Source organism: Nerophis ophidion, linkage group LG26 (assembly GCF_033978795.1).
Source record: "Nerophis ophidion isolate RoL-2023_Sa linkage group LG26, RoL_Noph_v1.0, whole genome shotgun sequence".
NCBI lineage: Eukaryota > Metazoa > Chordata > Actinopteri > Syngnathiformes > Syngnathidae > Nerophis > Nerophis ophidion.
Genome location: NC_084636.1, coordinates 31,875,663 through 31,900,155, shown reverse-complemented (window position 1 = coordinate 31,900,155; position 24,493 = coordinate 31,875,663). Strand labels below are relative to the sequence as shown.

Below are 24,493 nucleotides of genomic sequence, written 5' to 3'. Positions count from 1 at the left end.
TGTATGTATATATATATGTACTATATATATATGTATGTATATATTTAGACATGTATATATGTATGTGTATGTATATGTATATATATGTATGTAAATGTATGTATATACATACGTATGTATATATATGTATGTATGTGTATATATATGTATGCATATATGTGTATGTATGTATGTATGTATATGTATATACACGTATGTATATGTATGAATGTATATATAGATATGTATTTATATATATGTGTATATATATTAGGGCTGTGAATCTTTGGGAGTCCCACGATTTGATTTAATATCGATTCTTGGGGTCACGATTCGATAATATATCGATTTTTTTCGATTCGATTCTCGATTCAAAAACAATTTTTTTTTCCCGATTTAAAAGGATTCTGTATACATTCAATTCATAGGATTTCAGCAGGATCTACCCCAGTCTGCTGACATGCAAGTAGAGTTGTAGATTTTTGTAAAAAGCTTTTATAATTGTAAAGGACAATGTTTTATCAACTGATTGCAATAATGTACATTTTTTTGACTATTAAACGAACCAAAAATATGACTTATTTTAACTTTGTGAAAATATTGGACACAGTGTGTTGTCAAGCTTATGAGATGCGATGCAAGTGTAAGCCACTGACACTTTTTTTTAATTTTTATAAATGTCTAATGATAATGTCAATGAGGGATTTTTAATCACTGCTATGCTGAAATTATAACTGATATTGATACTGTTGTTGATGATATTCATTTTTGTTTCACTACTTTTGGTTTGTTCTGTGTCGTGTTTGTGTCTTCTCTCAAGTGCTCTGTTTATTGCAGTTCTGAGTGTTGCTGGGTCAGGTTTGGTTTTGGAATTGGATTGCATTGTTATGGTATTACTGTGTAGTGGTTTGTTGGATTGATAAAAAAAAAAAAAAATTCAAAAATAAATACATTGATTTTTAAAAAATTAGAATCGATTCTTAATTGCACAACATAAACGATTCGATTCGTATTCAAATCGATTTTTTCTCACACCCCTAATATATATATATATATATATATATATATATATATATATGTGTGTAAATATATGTATATATATATGTTTGTGTATATACAGGTGCTGTTCATATTATTAGAATATCATGAAAAAGTTGATTTATTTCAGTTATTATATTCAGAACGTGAAACTTACATATTATATCAATTCATTACACACATAGTGATATATTTGAAATGTTTATTTCTTTAAATTTTGATGATTAGTACTGACATATACTGAAAATCAAAAATTTCGTATCTCAGAAAATTAGAGTATTAGTTACGACTAGTACCAAAAAATATTTTTTAGAAATGTGGGCCAACTGAAAAGTATGAACATGGAAAGTTTCAGCATGTACGGCAATCAATACTTAGTTGCAGCTCCTTTTGCCTGAATTGCTGCAGCAATACGGCGTGGCATGGAGTCCACCAGTCTGTTGCACTCCTCAGGTGTTATGAGAGCCCAGCTTGCTTTAATAGTGGCCTTCAGCTCTTCAGCATTGTTGGCTCTGGCATCTCGCATCTTCCGCTTCACAATACCCCATAGGTTTTCTATGGGGTTAAGGTCAAGTGAGTTTGCAGGCCAATCAAGAACAGGGATGGTCCTTAAACCAGGTACTGGTAGATGTGGCACTGTGTGCAGCTGCCAAGTCATGTTGGGAAATGAAATCTTCACCTCCATTAAATTGGTCCGCGGCAGGCAGCATAAAGTGTTCTAAAACTTCCTGGTAGACCCTAGACCTCAGGAAACACAGTGGACCAACACCAGCAGATGACATGGCACCCCAGACCATTACCGATTGTGGAAATTTGACACTGGACTTTAGGCAACGTGGATTCAGTGTCTCTCCTGTCTTCCTCCAGACTCTGGGACCTTGATTTCCCAAGGAGATACAATATTTACTTTCATCTGAAAACATAACTTTGGACCACTCAGCAGCAGTCCAGTCCTTTTTGTCTTGAGCCCAGGCGAGACGCTTTTGAAGTTGTCTCTTATTCAAGAGTGGCTTTACACAAGGAATGCGACAGCTGAAGCCCTTATCTTGCATACGTCGGTGCGTGGTGGTTCTAGAAGCACTGACTCCAGCTGCAGTCCACTCTTTGTGGATCTCCCCCACATTTTTGAATCGGTTTTGTTTTACAATCCACTCCAGGGCGCGGTTATCCCTCTTGCTTGTACACTTTTTTTCTACCACATCTTTGTCTTCCCTTCGCCTCTCTATTAATGTGCTTGGACACAGAGCTCTGGGAACATCCAACCTCTTTGGCAATGACCTTTTGTGTCTTGCCCTCCTTCTTTAAAGTATCAATGGTCATCTTTTGGACAGTTGTCAAGTCAGCAGTCTTCCCCATGATTGTGTGTCATACAGAATCAAAACCAGAGACTATTTAAAAGCTTTTCCAGGTGTTTTGAGTGAGTTAACTAATTAGAGTGTGGCACCAGGTGTCTTCAATATCTGACCTTTTCACCATATTCAAATTTTCTGAGATGTTGAATTTAGGGTTTTCATTGGTTGTCAGCTATAATTATCTCCTTTTTGGCAAAAAAACACTTGAAATGTATCAGTCTGTTTGGAATGAATGTATACATTCTACAAGTTTGACTTTCTAAATGGAATAATGAAATAAATCAACTTTTTCATGATATTCAAATAATATGACCAGCATCTGTATATGTATATGTGTAAATATCTATATATATATATGTGTATATATATATATATATATGACTGTGTATATATATATATATATATGTGAAATATACTGTATGTATGTATATATATGCGTGTTTGTATATGTGTGTATATAAATAGGTGTGTATATATATATTTGTGTATATGAATGTATATATTTATATATATTAATATATATATATATATATATATATATATATACACACACACACACACACACACACAGGTGTACTTAATATAGTGTCCTTCAAAGAGAAGGGTACCTAATTCGATGTCCTTAAAAGAGCAGTGTAGCGAATGTGGTGTCTTTAAAATACTGGTGTACCTAATGTAGTGTCCTTGGATGAGAGGCATACCTATTCTAGTGTCATTAGAGGACAGATGTACCTAATGCAGTGTCTTTAGAAGAGGTGTACCTACTGCAGTGTCCTTAAGGGAGGAATTATTGCAGTGTCCCTGGAAGAGAGGCGTACCTAATGTAGTGTCCTTAGACTGCAGGTGTACCTAATGCAGTGTCCCTGGAAGAGAGGTGTAACTAATGTAGTGTCCTTAGACTGCAGGTGTACCTAATGCGGTGTCCCTGGAAGAGAGGTGTAACTAATGTAGTGTCCTTAGACTGCAGGTGTACCTAATCCAGTGTCCCTGGAAGAGAGGTGTACCTAATGTAGTGTCCTTAGACTGCAGGTGTACCTAATCCAGTGTCCCTGGAAGAGAGGTGTACCTAATGTAGTGTCCTTAGACTGCAGGTGTACCTAATCCAGTGTCCCTGGAAGAGAGGTGTACCTAATGTAGTGTCCTTAGACTGCAGGTGTACCTAATCCAGTGTCCCTGGAAGAGAGGTGTACCTAATGTAGTGTCCTTAGACTGCAGGTGTACCTAATCCGGTGTCCCTGGAAGAGAGGTGTACCTAATGTAGTGTCCTTAGACTGCAGGTGTACCTAATGTAGTGTCCTTAGACTGCAGGTGTAACTAATGTAGTGTCCTTAGACTGCAGGTGTACCTAATGTAGTGTCCTCAGACTCCAGGTGTACCTAATGCGGTGTCCCTGGAAGAGAGGTGTAACTAATGTAGTGTCCTTAGACTCCAGGTGTAACTAATGTAGTGTCCTTAGACTCCAGGTGTACCTAATGTAGTGTCCTTAGACTACAGGTGTACCTAATGTAGTGTCCTTAGACTCCAGGTGTACCTAATGCAGTGTCCCTGGAAGAGAGGTGTAACTAATGTAGTGTCCTTAGACTGCAGGTGTACCTAATGTAGTGTCCTTAGACTGCAAGTGTACCTAATGTAGTGTCCTTAGACTGCAGGTGTACCTAATGTAGTGTCCTTAGACTGCAGGTGTACCTAATGTAGTGTCCTTAGACTGCAGGTGTACCTAATGTAGTGTCCTTGGACTCCAGGTGTACCTAATGTAGTGTCCTCGGACTGCAGGTGTACCTAATGTAGTGTCCTCGGACTGCAGGTGTACCTAATGTAGTGTCCTCGGACTGCAGGTGTACCTAATGTAGTGTCCTCAGACTCCAGGTGTACCTAATGTAGTGTCCTCGGACCGCAGGTGTACCTAATGTAGTGTCCTTAGACTCCAGGTGTACCTAATGCAGTGTCCCTGGAAGAGAGGTGTACCTAATGTAGTGTCCTCGGACCGCAGGTGTACCTAATGTAGTGTCCTCGGACGGCAGGTGTACCTAATGTAGTGTCCCTGGAAGAGAGGTGTACCTAATGTAGTGTCCCTGGAAGAGAGGTGTACCTAATGTAGTGTCCTCAGACCGCAGGTGTACCTAATGTAGTGTCCTTAGACTCCAGGTGTACCTAATGTAGTGTCCCTGGAAGAGAGGTGTACCTAATGTAGTGTCCTCAGACTGCAGGTGTACCTAATGTAGTGTCCCTGGAAGAGAGGTGTACCTAATGTAGTGTCCCTGGAAGAGAGGTGTACCTAATGTAGTGTCCTCGGACCGCAGGTGTACCTAATGTAGTGTCCTTAGATTCCAGGTGTACCTAATGTAGTGTACTCGGACCGCAGGTGTACCTAATGTTGTGTCCTCGGACCGCAGGTGTACCTAATGTAGTGTCCTTGGACCGCTGGTGTACCTAATGCAGTGTCCTCGGACCGCAGGTGTACCTAATGCAGTGTCCTCGGACCGCAGGTGTACCTAATGTAGTGTCCTCGGACCGCAGGTGTACCTAATGTAGTGTCCTCGGACCGCAGGTGTACCTAATGTAGTGTCCTCGGACCGCAGGTGTACCTAATGTAGTGTCCTCGGACCGCAGGTGTACCTAATGTAGTGTCCTCGGACCGCAGGTGTACCTAATGTAGTGTCCTCGGACGGCAGGTGTACCTAATGTAGTGTCCCTGGAAGAGAGGTGTACCTAATGTAGTGTCCCTGGAAGAGAGGTGTACCTAATGTAGTGTCCTCAGACTGCAGGTGTACCTAATGTAATGTCCCTGGAAGAGAGGTGTACCTAATGTAGTGTCCTCGGACTGCAGGTGTACCTAATGTAGTGTCCTCGGACTGCAGGTGTACCTAATGTAGTGTCCTCGGACTGCAGGTGTACCTAATGTAGTGTCCTCGGACTGCAGGTGTACCTAATGTAGTGTCCCTGGAAGAGAGGTGTACCTAATGTAGTGTCCTTAGATTCCAGGTGTACCTAATGTTGTGTCCTCGGACCGCAGGTGTACCTAATGTTGTGTCCTCGGACCGCAGGTGTACCTAATGTAGTGTCCCTGGAAGAGAGGTGTACCTAATGTAGTGTCCTCAGACTGCAGGTGTACCTAATGTAGTGTCCTCAGACCGCAGGTGTACCTAATGTAGTGTCCTCGGACTCCAGGTGTACCTAATGCAGTGTCCTCAGACTGCAGGTGTACCTAATGTAGTGTCCCTGGAAGAGAGGTGTACCTAATGTAGTGTCCTCAGACTGCAGGTGTACCTAATGTAGTGTCCCTGGAAGAGAGGTGTACCTAATGTAGTGTCCTCGGACTCCAGGTGTACCTAATGCAGTGTCCTCAGACTGCAGGTGTACCTAATGTAGTGTCCCTGGAAGAGAGGTGTACCTAATGTAGTGTCCTCAGACTGCAGGTGTACCTAATGTAGTGTCCACAGACTGCAGGTGTACCTAATGTAGTGTCCTCAGACCGCAGGTGTACCTAATGTAGTGTCCTCAGACCGCAGGTGTACCTAATGTAGTGTCCTCAGACCGCAGGTGTACCTAATGTAGTGTCCTCGGACTCCAAGTGTACCTAATGTAGTGTCCCTGGAAGAGAGGTGTACCTAATGTAGTGTCCTCAGACTGCAGGTGTACCTAATGTAGTGTCCCTGGAAGAGAGGTGTACCTAATGTAGTGTCCTCAGACTGCAGGTGTACCTAATGTAGTGTCCTCAGACTGCAGGTGTACCTAATGTAGTGTCCTCGGACCGCAGGTGTACCTAATGTAGTGTCCTCGGACCGCAGGTGTACCTAATGTAGTGTCCCTGGAAGGGAGGTGTACCTAATGTAGTGTCCTCAGACCGCAGGTGTACCTAATGTAGTGTCCTCGGACTCCAGGTGTACCTAATGTAGTGTCCCTGGAAGAGAGGTGTACCTAATGTAGTGTCCTCAGACTGCAGGTGTACCTAATGTAGTGTCCCTGGAAGAGAGGTGTACCTAATGTAGTGTCCCTGGAAGAGAGGTGTACCTAATGTAGTGTCCTCGGACCGCAGGTGTACCTAATGTAGTGTCCTCAGACCGCAGGTGTACCTAATGTAGTGTCCTCAGACCGCAGGTGTACCTAATGTAGTGTCCTTAGACTGCAGGTGTACCTAAGGTTGTGTCCCTGGAAGGGAGGTGTACCTAATGTAGTGTCCCTGGAAGAGAGGTGTACCTAATGTAGTGTCCTCGGACCGCAGGTGTACCTAATGTAGTGTCCTCAGACCGCAGGTGTACCTAATGTAGTGTCCTCGGACTCCAGGTGTACCTAATGTAGTGTCCTCAGACTGCAGGTGTACCTAATGTAGTGTCCCTGGAAGAGAGGTGTACCTAATGTAGTGTCCTCAGACTGCAGGTGTACCTAATGTAGTGTCCTCGGACCGCAGGTGTACCTAATGTAGTGTCCTCGGACCGCAGGTGTACCTAATGTAGTGTCCCTGGAAGGGAGGTGTACCTAATGTAGTGTCCTCAGACCGCAGGTGTACCTAATGTAGTGTCCTCGGACTCCAGGTGTACCTAATGTAGTGTCCCTGGAAGAGAGGTGTACCTAATGTAGTGTCCTCAGACTGCAGGTGTACCTAATGTAGTGTCCCTGGAAGAGAGGTGTACCTAATGTAGTGTCCCTGGAAGAGAGGTGTACCTAATGTAGTGTCCTCGGACCGCAGGTGTACCTAATGTAGTGTCCTCAGACCGCAGGTGTACCTAATGTAGTGTCCTCAGACCGCAGGTGTACCTAATGTAGTGTCCTTAGACTGCAGGTGTACCTAAGGTTGTGTCCCTGGAAGGGAGGTGTACCTAATGTAGTGTCCCTGGAAGAGAGGTGTACCTAATGTAGTGTCCTCGGACCGCAGGTGTACCTAATGTAGTGTCCTCAGACCGCAGGTGTACCTAATGTAGTGTCCTCGGACTCCAGGTGTACCTAATGTAGTGTCCTCAGACTGCAGGTGTACCTAATGTAGTGTCCCTGGAAGAGAGGTGTACCTAATGTAGTGTCCCTGGAAGAGAGGTGTACCTAATGTAGTGTCCTCAGACCGCAGGTGTACCTAATGCAGTGTCCTCAGACCGCAGGTGTACCTAATGTAGTGTCCTCGGACCGCAGGTGTACCTAATGTAGTGTCCTCGGACCGCAGGTGTACCTAATGTAGTGTCCTCGGACCGCAGGTGTACCTAATGTAGTGTCCTCGGACCGCAGGTGTACCTAATGTAGTGTCCCTGGAAGAGAGGTGTACCTAATGTAGTGTCCTCGGACCGCAGGTGTACCTAATGTAGTGTCCTCGGACCGCAGGTGTACCTAATGTAGTGTCCTCGGACCGCAGGTGTACCTAATGTAGTGTCCCTGGAAGAGAGGTGTACCTAATGTAGTGTCCTCGGACTCCAGGTGTACCTAATGTAGTGTCCCTGGAAGAGAGGTGTACCTAATGTAGTGTCCTCAGACCGCAGGTGTACCTAATGTAGTGTCCTCGGACTCCAAGTGTACCTAATGTAGTGTCCCTGGAAGAGAGGTGTACCTAATGTAGTGTCCTCAGACTGCAGGTGTACCTAATGTAGTGTCCCTGGAAGAGAGGTGTACCTAATGTAGTGTCCTCAGACTGCAGGTGTACCTAATGTAGTGTCCTCGGACCGCAGGTGTACCTAATGTAGTGTCCTCAGACTGCAGGTGTACCTAATGTAGTGTCCTTAGACTGCAGGTGTACCTAATGTAGTGTCCTTGGACCGCTGGTGTACCTAATGCAGTGTCCTAGGACCGCAGGTGTACCTAATGTAGTGTCCTCGGACCGCAGGTGTACCTAATGTAGTGTCCTCGGACCGCAGGTGTACCTAATGTAGTGTCCTCGGACCGCAGGTGTACCTAATGTAGTGTCCTCGGACCGCAGGTGTACCTAATGTAGTGTCCTCGGACGGCAGGTGTACCTAATGTAGTGTCCCTGGAAGAGAGGTGTACCTAATGTAGTGTCCCTGGAAGAGAGGTGTACCTAATGTAGTGTCCTCGGACCGCAGGTGTACCTAATGTAGTGTCCCTGGAAGAGAGGTGTACCTAATGTAGTGTCCTCAGACTGCAGGTGTACCTAATGTAGTGTCCTCAGACCGCAGGTGTACCTAATGTAGTGTCCTCAGACCGCAGGTGTACCTAATGTAGTGTCCTCAGACCGCAGGTGTACCTAATGTAGTGTCCTTAGACTCCAGGTGTACCTAATGCAGTGTCCCTGGAAGAGAAGTGTAACTAATGTAGTGTCCTTAGACTGCAGGTGTACCTAATGTAGTGTCCTTAGACTGCAGGTGTACCTAATGTAGTGTCCTTAGACTGCAGGTGTACCTAATGTAGTGTCCTTGGACCGCTGGTGTACCTAATGCAGTGTCCTAGGACCGCAGGTGTACCTAATGTAGTGTCCTCGGACCGCAGGTGTACCTAATGTAGTGTCCTCGGACCGCAGGTGTACCTAATGTAGTGTCCTCGGACCGCAGGTGTACCTAATGTAGTGTCCTCGGACCGCAGGTGTACCTAATGTAGTGTCCTCGGACCGCAGGTGTACCTAATGTAGTGTCCCTGGAAGAGAGGTGTACCTAATGTAGTGTCCCTGGAAGAGAGGTGTACCTAATGTAGTGTCCTCAGACTGCAGGTGTACCTAATGTAATGTCCCTGGAAGAGAGGTGTACCTAATGTAGTGTCCTCGGACCGCAGGTGTACCTAATGTAGTGTCCTCGGACCGCAGGTGTACCTAATGTAGTGTCCTCGGACCGCAGGTGTACCTAATGTAGTGTCCTCGGACGGCAGGTGTACCTAATGTAGTGTCCCTGGAATAGAGGTGTACCTAATGTAGTGTCCCTGGAAGAGAGGTGTACCTAATGTAGTGTCCTCGGACTGCAGGTGTACCTAATGTAGTGTCCTCGGACTGCAGGTGTACTTAATGTAGTGTCCCTGGAAGAGAGGTGTACCTAATGTAGTGTCCTCGGAAGAGAGGTGTACCTAATGTAGTGTCCCTGGAAGAGAGGTGTACCTAATGTAGTGTCCTCGGACTGCAGGTGTACCTAATGTAGTGTCCTCAGACTCCAGGTGTACCTAATGTAGTGTCCTTAGACTCCAGGTGTACCTAATGTAGTGTCCTCGGACCGCAGGTGTACCTAATGTAGTGTCCTCGGACCGCAGGTGTACCTAATGTAGTGTCCTCGGACCGCAGGTGTACCTAATGTAGTGTCCCTGGAAGAGAGGTGTACCTAATGTAGTGTCCTCTGACTGCAGGTGTACCTAATGTAGTGTCCTTAGACTCCAGGTGTACCTAATGTAGTGTCCTCTGACTGCAGGTGTACCTAATGTAGTGTCCTTAGACTCCAGGTGTACCTACTGCAGTGTCCCTGGAAGAGAGGTGTACCTAATGTAGTGTCCTCGGACCGCAGGTGTACCTAATGTAGTGTCCTCGGACGGCAGGTGTACCTAATGTAGTGTCCTGGAAGAGAGGTGTACCTAATGTAGTGTCCCTGGAAGAGAGGTGTACCTAATGTAGTGTCCTCGGACTGCAGGTGTACCTAATGTAGTGTCCCTGGAAGAGAGGTGTACCTAATGTAGTGTCCTCGGAAGAGAGGTGTACCTAATGTAGTGTCCCTGGAAGAGAGGTGTACCTAATGTAGTGTCCTCGGACTGCAGGTGTACCTAATGTAGTGTCCTCGGACCGCAGGTGTACCTAATGTAGTGTCCTCGGACCGCAGGTGTACCTAATGTAGTGTCCTCGGACCGCAGGTGTACCTAATGTAGTGTCCTCGGACCGCAGGTGTACCTAATGTAGTGTCCTCGGACCGCAGGTGTACCTAATGTAGTGTCCCTGGAAGAGAGGTGTACCTAATGTAGTGTCCTCGGACCGCAGGTGTACCTAATGTAGTGTCCTCGGACCGCAGGTGTACCTAATGTAGTGTCCCTGGAAGAGAGGTGTACCTAATGTAGTGTCCTCTGACTGCAGGTGTACCTAATGTAGTGTCCTTAGACTCCAGGTGTACCTACTGCAGTGTCCCTGGAAGAGAGGTGTACCTAATGTAGTGTCCTCGGACCGCAGGTGTACCTAATGTAGTGTCCTCGGACCGCAGGTGTACCTAATGTAGTGTCCTCGGACCGCAGGTGTACCTAATGTAGTGTCCCTGGAAGAGAGGTGTACCTAATGTAGTGTCCTCGGACCGCAGGTGTACCTAATGTAGTGTCCTCAGACCGCAGGTGTACCTTATGTAGTGTCCTTAGACTCCAGGTGTACCTAATGCAGTGTCCCTGGAAGAGAGGTGTACCTAATGTAGTGTCCTCGGACCGCAGGTGTACCTAATGTAGTGTCCTCAGACCGCAGGTGTACCTAATGTAGTGTCCTCAGACCGCAGGTGTACCTAATGTAGTGTCCTTAGACTGCAGGTGTACCTAAGGTTGTGTCCCTGGAAGGGAGGTGTACCTAATGTAGTGTCCCTGGAAGAGAGGTGTACCTAATGTAGTGTCCTCGGACCGCAGGTGTACCTAATGTAGTGTCCTCGGACCGCAGGTGTACCTAATGTAGTGTCCTCGGACCGCAGGTGTACCTAATGTAGTGTCCTCGGACCGCAGGTGTACCTAATGTAGTGTCCTCGGACCGCAGGTGTACCTAATGTAGTGTCCCTGGAAGAGAGGTGTACCTAATGTAGTGTCCTCAGACCGCAGGTGTACCTAATGTAGTGTCCTCGGAAGAGAGGTGTACCTAATGTAGTGTCCCTGGAAGAGAGGTGTACCTAATGTAGTGTCCTCGGACTGCAGGTGTACCTAATGTAGTGTCCTCAGACTCCAGGTGTACCTAATGTAGTGTCCTTAGACTCCAGGTGTACCTAATGTAGTGTCCTCGGACCGCAGGTGTACCTAATGTAGTGTCCTCGGACCGCAGGTGTACCTAATGTAGTGTCCTCGGACCGCAGGTGTACCTAATGTAGTGTCCCTGGAAGAGAGGTGTACCTAATGTAGTGTCCTCTGACTGCAGGTGTACCTAATGTAGTGTCCTTAGACTCCAGGTGTACCTAATGTAGTGTCCTCTGACTGCAGGTGTACCTAATGTAGTGTCCTTAGACTCCAGGTGTACCTACTGCAGTGTCCCTGGAAGAGAGGTGTACCTAATGTAGTGTCCTCGGACTGCAGGTGTACCTAATGTAGTGTCCTTAGACTCCAGGTGTACCTAATGCAGTGTCCCTGGAAGAGAGGTGTACCTAATGTAGTGTCCTCGGACCGCAGGTGTACCTAATGTAGTGTCCTCGGACGGCAGGTGTACCTAATGTAGTGTCCTGGAAGAGAGGTGTACCTAATGTAGTGTCCCTGGAAGAGAGGTGTACCTAATGTAGTGTCCTCGGACTGCAGGTGTACCTAATGTAGTGTCCCTGGAAGAGAGGTGTACCTAATGTAGTGTCCTCGGAAGAGAGGTGTACCTAATGTAGTGTCCCTGGAAGAGAGGTGTACCTAATGTAGTGTCCTCGGACTGCAGGTGTACCTAATGTAGTGTCCTCGGACCGCAGGTGTACCTAATGTAGTGTCCTCGGACCGCAGGTGTACCTAATGTAGTGTCCTCGGACCGCAGGTGTACCTAATGTAGTGTCCTCGGACCGCAGGTGTACCTAATGTAGTGTCCTCGGACCGCAGGTGTACCTAATGTAGTGTCCTCGGACCGCAGGTGTACCTAATGTAGTGTCCCTGGAAGAGAGGTGTACCTAATGTAGTGTCCTCGGACCGCAGGTGTACCTAATGTAGTGTCCTCGGACCGCAGGTGTACCTAATGTAGTGTCCTCAGACCGCAGGTGTACCTAATGTAGTGTCCTCAGACCGCAGGTGTACCTAATGTAGTGTCCTTAGACTGCAGGTGTACCTAAGGTTGTGTCCCTGGAAGGGAGGTGTACCTAATGTAGTGTCCCTGGAAGAGAGGTGTACCTAATGTAGTGTCCTCGGACCGCAGGTGTACCTAATGTAGTGTCCTCGGACCGCAGGTGTACCTAATGTAGTGTCCTCGGACCGCAGGTGTACCTAATGTAGTGTCCTCGGACCGCAGGTGTACCTAATGTAGTGTCCTCGGACCGCAGGTGTACCTAATGTAGTGTCCTCGGACCGCAGGTGTACCTAATGTAGTGTCCCTGGAAGAGAGGTGTACCTAATGTAGTGTCCTCAGACCGCAGGTGTACCTAATGTAGTGTCCTCGGACTCCAGGTGTACCTAATGTAGTGTCCCTGGAAGAGAGGTGTACCTAATGTAGTGTCCTCAGACTGCAGGTGTACCTAATGTAGTGTCCCTGGAAGAGAGGTGTACCTAATGTAGTGTCCCTGGAAGAGAGGTGTACCTAATGTAGTGTCCTCGGACCGCAGGTGTACCTAATGTAGTGTCCTCGGACCGCAGGTGTACCTAATGTAGTGTCCCTGGAAGAGAGGTGTACCTAATGTAGTGTCCTCGGACCGCAGGTGTACCTAATGTAGTGTCCTCGGACCGCAGGTGTACCTAATGTAGTGTCCCTGGAAGAGAGGTGTACCTAATGTAGTGTCCTCTGACTGCAGGTGTACCTAATGTAGTGTCCTTAGACTCCAGGTGTACCTACTGCAGTGTCCTCGGAAGAGAGGTGTACCTAATGTAGTGTCCTCGGACCGCAGGTGTACCTAATGTAGTGTCCTCGGACCGCAGGTGTACCTAATGTAGTGTCCTCGGACCGCAGGTGTACCTAATGTAGTGTCCCTGGAAGAGAGGTGTACCTAATGTAGTGTCCTCGGACCGCAGGTGTACCTAATGTAGTGTCCTCAGACCGCAGGTGTACCTTATGTAGTGTCCTTAGACTCCAGGTGTACCTAATGCAGTGTCCCTGGAAGAGAGGTGTACCTAATGTAGTGTCCTCGGACCGCAGGTGTACCTAATGTAGTGTCCTCAGACCGCAGGTGTACCTAATGTAGTGTCCTCAGACCGCAGGTGTACCTAATGTAGTGTCCTTAGACTGCAGGTGTACCTAAGGTTGTGTCCCTGGAAGGGAGGTGTACCTAATGTAGTGTCCCTGGAAGAGAGGTGTACCTAATGTAGTGTCCTCGGACCGCAGGTGTACCTAATGTAGTGTCCTCGGACCGCAGGTGTACCTAATGTAGTGTCCTCGGACCGCAGGTGTACCTAATGTAGTGTCCTCGGACCGCAGGTGTACCTAATGTAGTGTCCTCGGACCGCAGGTGTACCTAATGTAGTGTCCTCGGACCGCAGGTGTACCTAATGTAGTGTCCCTGGAAGAGAGGTGTACCTAATGTAGTGTCCTCAGACCGCAGGTGTACCTAATGTAGTGTCCTCGGACTCCAGGTGTACCTAATGTAGTGTCCCTGGAAGAGAGGTGTACCTAATGTAGTGTCCTCAGACTGCAGGTGTACCTAATGTAGTGTCCCTGGAAGAGAGGTGTACCTAATGTAGTGTCCCTGGAAGAGAGGTGTACCTAATGTAGTGTCCTCGGACCGCAGGTGTACCTAATGTAGTGTCCTTAGATTCCAGGTGTACCTAATGTAGTGTCCTCGGACCGCAGGTGTACCTAATGTTGTGTCCTCGGACCGCAGGTGTACCTAATGTAGTGTCCCTGGAAGAGAGGTGTACCTAATGTAGTGTCCTCGGACCGCAGGTGTACCTAATGTAGTGTCCTTAGATTCCAGGTGTACCTAATGTAGTGTCCTCGGACCGCAGGTGTACCTAATGTTGTGTCCTCGGACCGCAGGTGTACCTAATGTAGTGTCCCTGGAAGAGAGGTGTACCTAATGTAGTGTCCTCAGACCGCAGGTGTACCTAATGTAGTGTCCCTGGAAGAGAGGTGTACCTAATGTAGTGTCCTCAGACCGCAGGTGTACCTAATGTAGTGTCCCTGGAAGAGAGGTGTACCTAATGTAGTGTCCTTCGACTGCAGGTGTACCTAATGTAGTGTCCTTCGACTGCAGGTGTACCTAATGTAGTGTCCTTCGACTGCAGGTGTACCTAATGTAGTGTCCTTAGATTCCAGGTGTACCTAATGTAGTGTCCTCGGACCGCAGGTGTACCTAATGTTGTGTCCTCGGACCGCAGGTGTACCTAATGTAGTGTCCTCGGACCGCAGGTGTACCTAATGTAGTGTCCTCGGACGGCAGGTGTACCTAATGTAGTGTCCCTGGAATAGAGGTGTACCTAATGTAGTGTCCCTGGAAGAGAGGTGTACCTAATGTAGTGTCCTCGGACTGCAGGTGTACCTAATGTAGTGTCCTCGGACTGCAGGTGTACCTAATGTAGTGTCCCTGGAAGAGAGGTGTACCTAATGTAGTGTCCTCGGAAGAGAGGTGTACCTAATGTAGTGTCCCTGGAAGAGAGGTGTACCTAATGTAGTGTCCTCGGACTGCAGGTGTACCTAATGTAGTGTCCTCGGACTGCAGGTGTACCTAATGTAGTGTCCTCAGACTCCAGGTGTACCTAATGTAGTGTCCTCGGACCGCAGGTGTACCTAATGTAGTGTCCTTAGACTCCAGGTGTACCTAATGCAGTGTCCCTGGAAGAGAGGTGTACCTAATGTAGTGTCCTCGGACCGCAGGTGTACCTAATGTAGTGTCCTCGGACGGCAGGTGTACCTAATGTAGTGTCCCTGGAAGAGAGGTGTACCTAATGTAGTGTCCCTGGAAGAGAGGTGTACCTAATGTAGTGTCCTCAGACCGCAGGTGTACCTAATGTAGTGTCCTTAGACTCCAGGTGTACCTAATGTAGTGTCCCTAATGTAGTGTCCTCAGACTGCAGGTGTACCTAATGTAGTGTCCCTGGAAGAGAGGTGTACCTAATGTAGTGTCCCTGGAAGAGAGGTGTACCTAATGTAGTGTCCTCGGACCGCAGGTGTACCTAATGTAGTGTCCTTAGATTCCAGGTGTACCTAATGTAGTGTACTCGGACCGCAGGTGTACCTAATGTTGTGTCCTCGGACCGCAGGTGTACCTAATGTAGTGTCCTCGGACCGCAGGTGTACCTAATGTAGTGTCCTCGGACGGCAGGTGTACCTAATGTAGTGTCCCTGGAATAGAGGTGTACCTAATGTAGTGTCCCTGGAAGAGAGGTGTACCTAATGTAGTGTCCTCGGACTGCAGGTGTACCTAATGTAGTGTCCCTGGAAGAGAGGTGTACCTAATGTAGTGTCCTCGGAAGAGAGGTGTACCTAATGTAGTGTCCCTGGAAGAGAGGTGTACCTAATGTAGTGTCCTCGGTCTGCAGGTGTACCTAATGTAGTGTCCTCAGACTCCAGGTGTACCTAATGTAGTGTCCATAGACTCCAGGTGTACCTAATGTAGTGTCCTCGGACCGCAGGTGTACCTAATGTAGTGTCCTTAGACTCCAGGTGTACCTAATGCAGTGTCCCTGGAAGAGAGGTGTACCTAATGTAGTGTCCTCGGACCGCAGGTGTACCTAATGTAGTGTCCTCGGACGGCAGGTGTACCTAATGTAGTGTCCCTGGAAGAGAGGTGTACCTAATGTAGTGTCCCTGGAAGAGAGGTGTACCTAATGTAGTGTCCTCGGACCGCAGGTGTACCTAATGTAGTGTCCTCAGACCGCAGGTGTACCTAATGTAGTGTCCTCAGACCGCAGGTGTACCTAATGTTGTGTCCTCGGACCGCAGGTGTACCTAATGTAGTGTCCTCGGACCGCAGGTGTACCTAATGTAGTGTCCTCGGACGGCAGGTGTACCTAATGTAGTGTCCCTGGAATAGAGGTGTACCTAATGTAGTGTCCCTGGAAGAGAGGTGTACCTAATGTAGTGTCCTCGGACTGCAGGTGTACCTAATGTAGTGTCCTCGGACTGCAGGTGTACCTAATGTAGTGTCCCTGGAAGAGAGGTGTACCTAATGTAGTGTCCTCGGAAGAGAGGTGTACCTAATGTAGTGTCCCTGGAAGAGAGGTGTACCTAATGTAGTGTCCTCGGACTGCAGGTGTACCTAATGTAGTGTCCTCAGACTCCAGGTGTACCTAATGTAGTGTCCATAGACTCCAGGTGTACCTAATGTAGTGTCCTCGGACCGCAGGTGTACCTAATGTAGTGTCCTTAGACTCCAGGTGTACCTAATGCAGTGTCCCTGGAAGAGAGGTGTACCTAATGTAGTGTCCTCGGACCGCAGGTGTACCTAATGTAGTGTCCTCGGACGGCAGGTGTACCTAATGTAGTGTCCCTGGAAGAGAGGTGTACCTAATGTAGTGTCCCTGGAAGAGAGGTGTACCTAATGTAGTGTCCTCAGATCGCAGGTGTACCTAATGTAGTGTCCTCAGACCGCAGGTGTACCTAATGTAGTGTCCTTAGACTCCAGGTGTACCTAATGCAGTGTCCCTGGAAGAGAGGTGTACCTAATGTAGTGTCCTCGGACCGCAGGTGTACCTAATGTAGTGTCCTCAGACCGCAGGTGTACCTAATGTAGTGTCCTCAGACCGCAGGTGTACCTAATGTAGTGTCCTTAGACTGCAGGTGTACCTAAGGTTGTGTCCCTGGAAGGGAGGTGTACCTAATGTAGTGTCCCTGGAAGAGAGGTGTACCTAATGTAGTGTCCTCGGACCGCAGGTGTACCTAATGTAGTGTCCTCAGACCGCAGGTGTACCTAATGTAGTGTCCTCGGACTCCAGGTGTACCTAATGTAGTGTCCTCAGACTGCAGGTGTACCTAATGTAGTGTCCCTGGAAGAGAGGTGTACCTAATGTAGTGTCCCTGGAAGAGAGGTGTACCTAATGTAGTGTCCCTGGAAGAGAGGTGTACCTAATGTAGTGTCCTCAGACCGCAGGTGTACCTAATGTAGTGTCCTCAGACCGCAGGTGTACCTAATGTAGTGTCCTCGGACCGCAGGTGTACCTAATGTAGTGTCCTCGGACCGCAGGTGTACCTAATGTAGTGTCCTCGGACCGCAGGTGTACCTAATGTAGTGTCCCTGGAAGAGAGGTGTACCTAATGTAGTGTCCTCGGACCGCAGGTGTACCTAATGTAGTGTCCTTAGACTCCAGGTGTACCTAATGTAGTGTCCCTGGAAGAGAGGTGTACCTAATGTAGTGTCCTCAGACTGCAGGTGTACCTAATGTAGTGTCCCTGGAAGAGAGGTGTACCTAATGTAGTGTCCCTGGAAGAGAGGTGTACCTAATGTAGTGTCCTTAGATCCCAGGTGTACCTAATGTAGTGTCCTTAGATTCCAGGTGTACCTAATGTAGTGTCCTCGGACCGCAGGTGTACCTAATGTAGTGTCCTCGGACTCCAGGTGTACCTAATGCAGTGTCCCTGGAAGAGAGGTGTACCTAATGTAGTGTCCTCGGACTCCAGGTGTACCTAATGCAGTGTCCCTGGAAGAGAGGTGTACCTAATGTAGTGTCCTTCGACTGCAGGTGTACCTAATGTAGTGTCCTTCGACTGCAGGTGTACCTAATGTAGTGTCCTTCGACTGCAGGTGTACCTAATGTAGTGTCCTCAGACTGCAGGTGTACCTAATGTAGTGTCCTCAGACTGCAGGTGTACCTAATGTAGTGTCCCTGGAAAAAAGGTGTATATAATGGTGTATTTAGAAGAGAGGTGTACCTAATGCAGTGTCTTTAGAAGAATTTCACAATATCATGTTAGATCCGCTCGACATCCAGTTTTTCGAGTTTTTCCTTGCCCTTATGTGGGCCTACCGAGGATGTTGTTGTGGTCCGTGCAGCCCTTTGAGACACACCTGTGATTTAGGGCTATATAAATAAAAATTGATTGATTGATAGAAGAAGGCGTACCTATTGTAGTGTCCTTTGAAGAGAGATGCATTGTTGCTGTTAAAACGTGTGTGTGTGTGTGTGTGTGTGTGTGTGTGTGTGTGTGTGTGTGTGTGTGTGTGTGTGTGTGTGTGTGTGTGTGTGTGTGAGCAGAAGGAGAACGGCTGGACGCCAAGATGAAGCGTCTGGAGGCCAAGTACACGGCGCTGCACATGGTTCCTCTCATCGAGCGGCTGGGCACACCTCAGGTAAAAAGCACTAAGCATAACGTTATCACCTGGCTTAGACACTTCCTGTCCTGGCCTTGACACTTCCTGTCTTGGCCTTGACACTTCCTGTCCACCCGGCAGCAAATTGCCATCGCGCGCGAGGGCGACCTGCTGACCAAGGAGCGTCTGTGCTGCGGCCTGTCCATGTTCGAGGTCATCCTGGCGCGGGTGCGCACCTTCCTGGACGACCCCATCTGGCGCGGCCCGCTGCCTAGCAACGGCGTGATGCACGTGGACGAGTGTGTGGAGTTCCACCGCCTGTGGAGCGCCATGCAGTTTGTCTACTGCATCCCTGTGGGCGCGCACGAGTTCACCGTGGAGTGAGTGCCATGCACACCCCCCTCACCCCCACCCTCACCCGTCTGACGCCGTGCTTGTGTGCAGGCAGTGCTTTGGTGACGGCCTCCACTGGGCGGGCTGCCTGATCATCACCCTGCTGGGACAACATCGCCGCTTTGACATCCTGGACTTCAGCTACCACCTGCTGAAGGTGCAGAAACACGACGGCAAGGACGAGGTCATCAAGAGTGTGGTGAGTCACACTTTTACTTCTCATTTATTGTCAAAAAAACCCTTTTACGCAAGTAATGTACAGTGGGGCAAAAAAGTATTTAGTCCGCCACCGATTGTGCAAGTTCTCCCACTTAAAATGATGACAGAGGTCTGTAATTTTCATCATAGGTACACTTCAGCTGTGAGAGACAATGTGAAAAAAATGTTTGTAAATTATGGTGGAAAATAAGTATTTGGTCAACCATTCAAAGCTCTCGCTGATGGAAGGAGGTTTTGGCTCAAAATCTCACGATACATGGCCCCATTCATTCTTTCCTTAACACGGATCAATCGTCCTGTCCCCTTAGCAGAAAAACAGCCCCAAAGCATGACGTTTCCACCCCCATGCTTCACAGTAGGTATGGTGTTCTTGGGATGCAACTCAGTATTCTTCTTCCTCCATACATGACGAGTTGAGTTTATACCAAAAAGTTCTATTTTGGTTTCATCTGACCACATGACATTCTCCCGATCCTCTGCTGTATCATCCATGTATCCACTTTGGTATATTTGACCAAAATACTGAATTTATAAAATATTGCATTTTAAGTAAATTTGTTGTCCAAATAATGGGCAAAAAAATAAATCACAATTATTTTTTTAAATGGTTTACATCAGTTTGAAGTTAAAATAAATGTTCTAAAGCTTTATATTCAACATTGCGCACAACAATTATTGTGAATTGTGAATTATATTTATATAGCGCTTTACATAGTGAAACCCAATATCTAAGTTACATTTAAACCAGTGTGGGTGGCACTGGGAGCAGGTGGGTAAAGTGTCTTGCCCAAGGACACAACGGCAGTGACTAGGACGGCGGAAGCGGGAATCGAACCTGCAACCCTCAAGTTGCTGGCACGGCCACTCTACCAACTGAGCTATACCTAAACTTAAATAAAACAAAAACAAAAAAATACGGATCACCTTACAAATAACTTGAGCATTTTGAAATGTTTTTTAAAATGTAAAGTGCTATATAGAAAGACATTATTAACAATGTTTATTAGTCTATAACAGAAACGATTTAAATTCCATCAATTTGCCTGAAATAAAAAAAAAAAATCATAAACGATAAACATTGTTTGACTGACTTGAACTACTTGATCATGAAGTGTTATGATGAACCCAAAGACTCTGATATTGTTTAGATTTAAAGTATTGCAACAAAATTGATCAAGTTTTACAAAACAAGCAGAAGCTGCAACTGAAAATGAATTTATTACATTTCAAGTTCATTCATGTCGTCCAAATAATGAGCTCAATTTCTTAATTAAATCACATTGTTAATGTTCAAAAAAATAATTCATTGTTACATTTGTCTGACGTGAATTGAAACAATTAAAAATATGTGACACTTTTTATTCAAAAATAATTTGAAAAGGATTAAATATTTGTTAAAAAAAGTGTTGTTTTTTTAACTTAATGTCAAGAAAAGTATTGCGACATGATCAATAAATATTTGCAGTACACCCACTTGTCCACTAGGGGTGTGGTTGATGTGTGTCTGCTCCCCAGCCCCTGAAGAAGATGGTGGATCGCATCCGCAAGTTCCAAGTGCTGAACAACGAGATCTTCTCCATCCTGAACAAGTACCTGAAGTCCGGCGACGGTGAGAACGTTCCGGTGGAGCACGTGCGCTGCTTCCAGCCGCCCATCCACCAATCCCTGGCCAGTAGCTAAGATGGCAGCCACCACTTTTTGTACTCACGTGTGCCTTATGGAAAGTTTGTGAGCAACATGCATGCTGAAAGGTTTTATTCCAATAAATATGTAACACATCATGTGGGAGTGAGTGCTCGTGGCGTAGAAAGGATCTTTGTAGAAAGGCAGTCAGTGCATGAAGAAGTTAAGGCAAATGAAAATATCTTTTGGTCCCGCAGATTGTCTTTTTTTTAGCCTCCTAGGAAGACGCCGCCCCGTTCCGCCGCGACACAACATCGTCACGTTCCTCCGTGTCGGCGCGCAGCAGCTCGTATGTGCCGTTGGCGGCGGCGCGCTGGTCTTTGCGCACGGAGGCGGCGAGCGCTGCCAGGCTGACGCTGACGTCCTTGAAGGCGTGCAGCAGGAAGATGCCCACCACGATGGTCAGGAAACCGCTCAGCGTGCCAATGATGTCGTCGACGCCCATGTGGCGCCACTCCTTGAAGAGCACGGCGGAGCAGGTGAGCACGGAGGTGGTGAAGAAGACGTAGTAGATGGGCGTGACCAGCGAGGTGTTGAAGATGTCCAGCGCCTTGTTCAGGTAGTTGATCTGCGTGCCCACGCACGCCACCAGACCCAGCAGCAGGATCCACGCCAGCGGCGTCTTGGCCACGTTGGTGCCCGCCACCGCCTCCTTGATGGCGATGCCCAGACCCTTCACGCACGACACCGACAGCGCGCCGATCACCGAGCAGATGGTGATGTAGACCAGGATGTTGGTCTGCCCGTGGCGAGGACCCACCACAAAGATCAGGACCAGCGCCACCACCACCACCAGCGTGGCGAAGACGAAAAAGCCTGCGGAGAAGAAGGCCAACATTTTTGCAAATGTGTCAACTCTTGTCCCAACATTTGTTGTTCACCGTTTCTGCAGGTAGCAGCACATTTTTTTATATTTTTTCCTACGCTTTGAACCCTGCAGCTTATGAAACAGTGCAGCTAATTTATGGGTTTTACTTTGCTGACAACCATAATGTAAGTAGTACAAAACTAAACACTGAAAAGGGGTCATTGTCTGTGCCCTTATGTTTAAAGCTTTGAACCATTAGTGCAGAATTGTCTTCTAGCCATCCATAGCGTTTCTACTCTTCATCATTGGGGCGGCATAGCTCGGTTGGTAGAGTGGCCGTGTCAGCAACTTGAGGGTTGCAGGTTCGATTCCCGCTTCTGCCATCCTAGTCACTGCCGTTGTGTCCTTGGGCAAGACACTTTACCCACCTGCTCCCAGTGCCACCCACACTGCTTTAAATGTAACTTAGATATTGGGTTTCACTATGTAAAGCGCTTTGAGTCACTAGAGAAAAGCGCTATATAAATATAATTCACTTCACTTCATCCCTCCCTCCAAACATAACTAAAACAATTCTTACTTACTAAACCGTGCAATGTGTGATGTAGACGTGTTTTCATGCTTCTGTGTATGTGCTATCGTATTAGTTCAAGAAAAAACAATGAGCAAAGACGTTGAAAATGTGTTTGTGCTATGACGCCATCTTTTGGATGAGTTTGCTCACTGCAGGTGCTGCAGTGTCCTTAATCTAGTCCTTTGCTGTCCATAGCCTTCCTACTTCAATGGATTCTTCATCACTCCAAGCAACATTAGGTAAGTTTTACAATATAACTAAAACAAGCGTCCCATGTGTGATGTCTGCAGGAGTGTTTTCATGCATATTTGTACATGCTGTAAAACTAGCATTAGCTAATATGCTAACATGTTTACGAATGTCTGTTAGTATTATTAAAGGCCGACTGAAACCCACCATGCAGTCTGATAGTTTATATATCAATGATGAAATATTAACATTGCAACACATGCCAATACGGTTTTTTTAGTTTACTAAATAACAATTTTAAATTTCCCGGGAGTTTTGTCTTGAAAACGTCGTGTAATGATGACGTGTACGAGTTTTTAGGAAGTATGAGCGCTACGCACACACAGCTAAATGTCTGCTTTAACGGCATAACTACACAGTATTTTGGAGAACTGTGTTGCTGAATCTTTTGCAATTTGTTCAAATAATATTGGAGAAGTCACAGTAGAAAGATGGAGTTGGGAAAGCTTTAGCCTTTAGCCACATGAACACATGCTGATTCCTTGTTTAAAATTCCCACAGCTGAAACTTTCCTATGGATCAGAGCACAGTCAAGCGGACATGGATCCCAACTGAATGTCAACCAGCAGTTTCGGTGAGAAAATTGTGGTTAAAAAGTCGTCACTTACTGGATATCAGCTGCCGTGGACTCCCCTGAGACATGGCGTCAAGACACCCGTGGACGTACACTTCCGACTATCAGGTACTATTAAACTCACTAAAACACTAGCAACACAATACAAAGATAAGGTATTTCCCAGAATTATCCTAGTAAATGTGTCTAAAGACATCTGACTACGTCCCAATGCTATTGCGTTGTTTTTGGTTTTTTTTCTAATCCGTCGTTATCAATATCCTCAAACACAAATCTTTTATCCTCGCTCAAATTAATGGGCAAATTGTCATTTTCTCGGTCTGAATCACTGTTTTTGTTGGAGGCTCCCATTAAAATAAATGTGAATATGTGAGGAGACCCCACACTTGCGACGGTAAAGGCGAGGCTTTTTCAGGAAGTACCAAAAGTGGCGAACTTTATCGTCGATTTTCTCTACTAAATCCTTTCAGCAAAAATATGGCAATATTGCGAAATGATCACGTATGACACATAGAATGGACCGGCTATCCCCGTTTAAATAAGAAAATATAATTTCAGTCGGCCTTTAACTTACAATGGCATGCTTTTTGTATTGTTGCACAAGTTCAGTAAATTCAACAAAACATCACCGTGGAGTTTTTGAGTCTTTTGATTGCAGAGCTAACTTGCGCAGCTAGTGGGTGCATGACCATGATTTCTGTTTTGTTTGATCAGCCGTGTTACAGACACCGTTTGGAAACAGTTAAGGCAGGGGTGCCCATTACGTCGATCGCGAGCTACCAGTCGACCGCGGGGGGTGTGTCAGTCGATCTCCAGCCAGGCTTTAAAAAAAAATAGACCTAAAAATTAGTGATCACCAAGACGTCACTTAAATGACATTCACGGTACCGGAGGGTCTTGTGAGATGACGCTGGCTGCTGCAAGATCATTATTATGAAAATATGACCGAGAGGAAGGCGAGAAACACTTTTTATTTCAACAGACTCTCGCGCCGTACCTTCCGTCAAAACTCTAAAGGCCGACTGCACATTTCCTATCTTCACAATAAAAGCCCTGCTTCATGCTGCCTGCGCTAACTAAATACAGAGTCTCGGAAAACTGGCGTGCACAAGCGATCCCTCAGAAAGCTGGCGTGCACATCACTTGTGCACGCCAGCTTTCTGAGACTCTTATTTTGTTAGCGCAGGCAGCATGAAGCAGGGCTTTTATTGTGAAGATAGGAAATGTGCATATTTACATCTAACACAATTTTCCAACTCATATGGAAACGGGGTTTGTACATGACATCCATCTAAGAATGTGTTTGCAGTGGTGGCGTCATGGCGATAGCAGAAAAGTAACATTGTTAACTGCTGCCTGCCTTTTAGTTCCTAAAACCATGTGTCATTTCACTACATTCTTCTTTTTTTTAATGCCCTAGGACATCAAATTTAATGCTTTTTAAAACCATTTTTGCTAAATCCATTTGATGACCCGCAGAAACTTTATTATTCATATGTTATTATTCATGTTATTAACCCGTTATTATTCATAACCTCCTTGTCTAAACATCCCCACACCTGTCATGTTTGTGCTGACATTTCAATAACAGCAACTAAACTGGTTGATACATTAAAACTTATAATTAATATAAAACTATAATAGCATAAAAAGTATAATAGTTAAATCTATAATAGTTAACATAAATCTAGG

The 24,493-nt window shown here is 46.5% G+C and overlaps 2 protein-coding genes across 4 annotated transcripts in view; one reads left to right on the top strand and one right to left on the bottom strand.

The window, feature by feature from the left end:
* Positions 1–20,694, top strand: part of cyfip1 (cytoplasmic FMR1 interacting protein 1) — a 102,358-nt gene extending 81,664 nt beyond the window's left edge. For both annotated transcript variants that reach the window (XM_061887895.1, XM_061887894.1), the window contains exons 28-31: positions 18,246–18,340; positions 18,443–18,681; positions 18,746–18,893; positions 20,429–20,694. In XM_061887895.1, the coding sequence (XP_061743879.1) occupies positions 18,246–18,340; positions 18,443–18,681; positions 18,746–18,893; positions 20,429–20,593 (647 nt within the window). In that variant the 3' untranslated portion in view covers positions 20,594–20,694. The remainder of the gene's footprint in view (positions 1–18,245; positions 18,341–18,442; positions 18,682–18,745; positions 18,894–20,428) is intronic.
* Positions 20,113–24,493, bottom strand: part of nipa2 (NIPA magnesium transporter 2) — a 17,944-nt gene continuing 13,563 nt past the window's right edge. For both annotated transcript variants that reach the window (XM_061887897.1, XM_061887896.1), the window contains exon 6: positions 20,113–21,412. In XM_061887897.1, the coding sequence (XP_061743881.1) occupies positions 20,814–21,412 (599 nt within the window). In that variant the 3' untranslated portion in view covers positions 20,113–20,813. The remainder of the gene's footprint in view (positions 21,413–24,493) is intronic.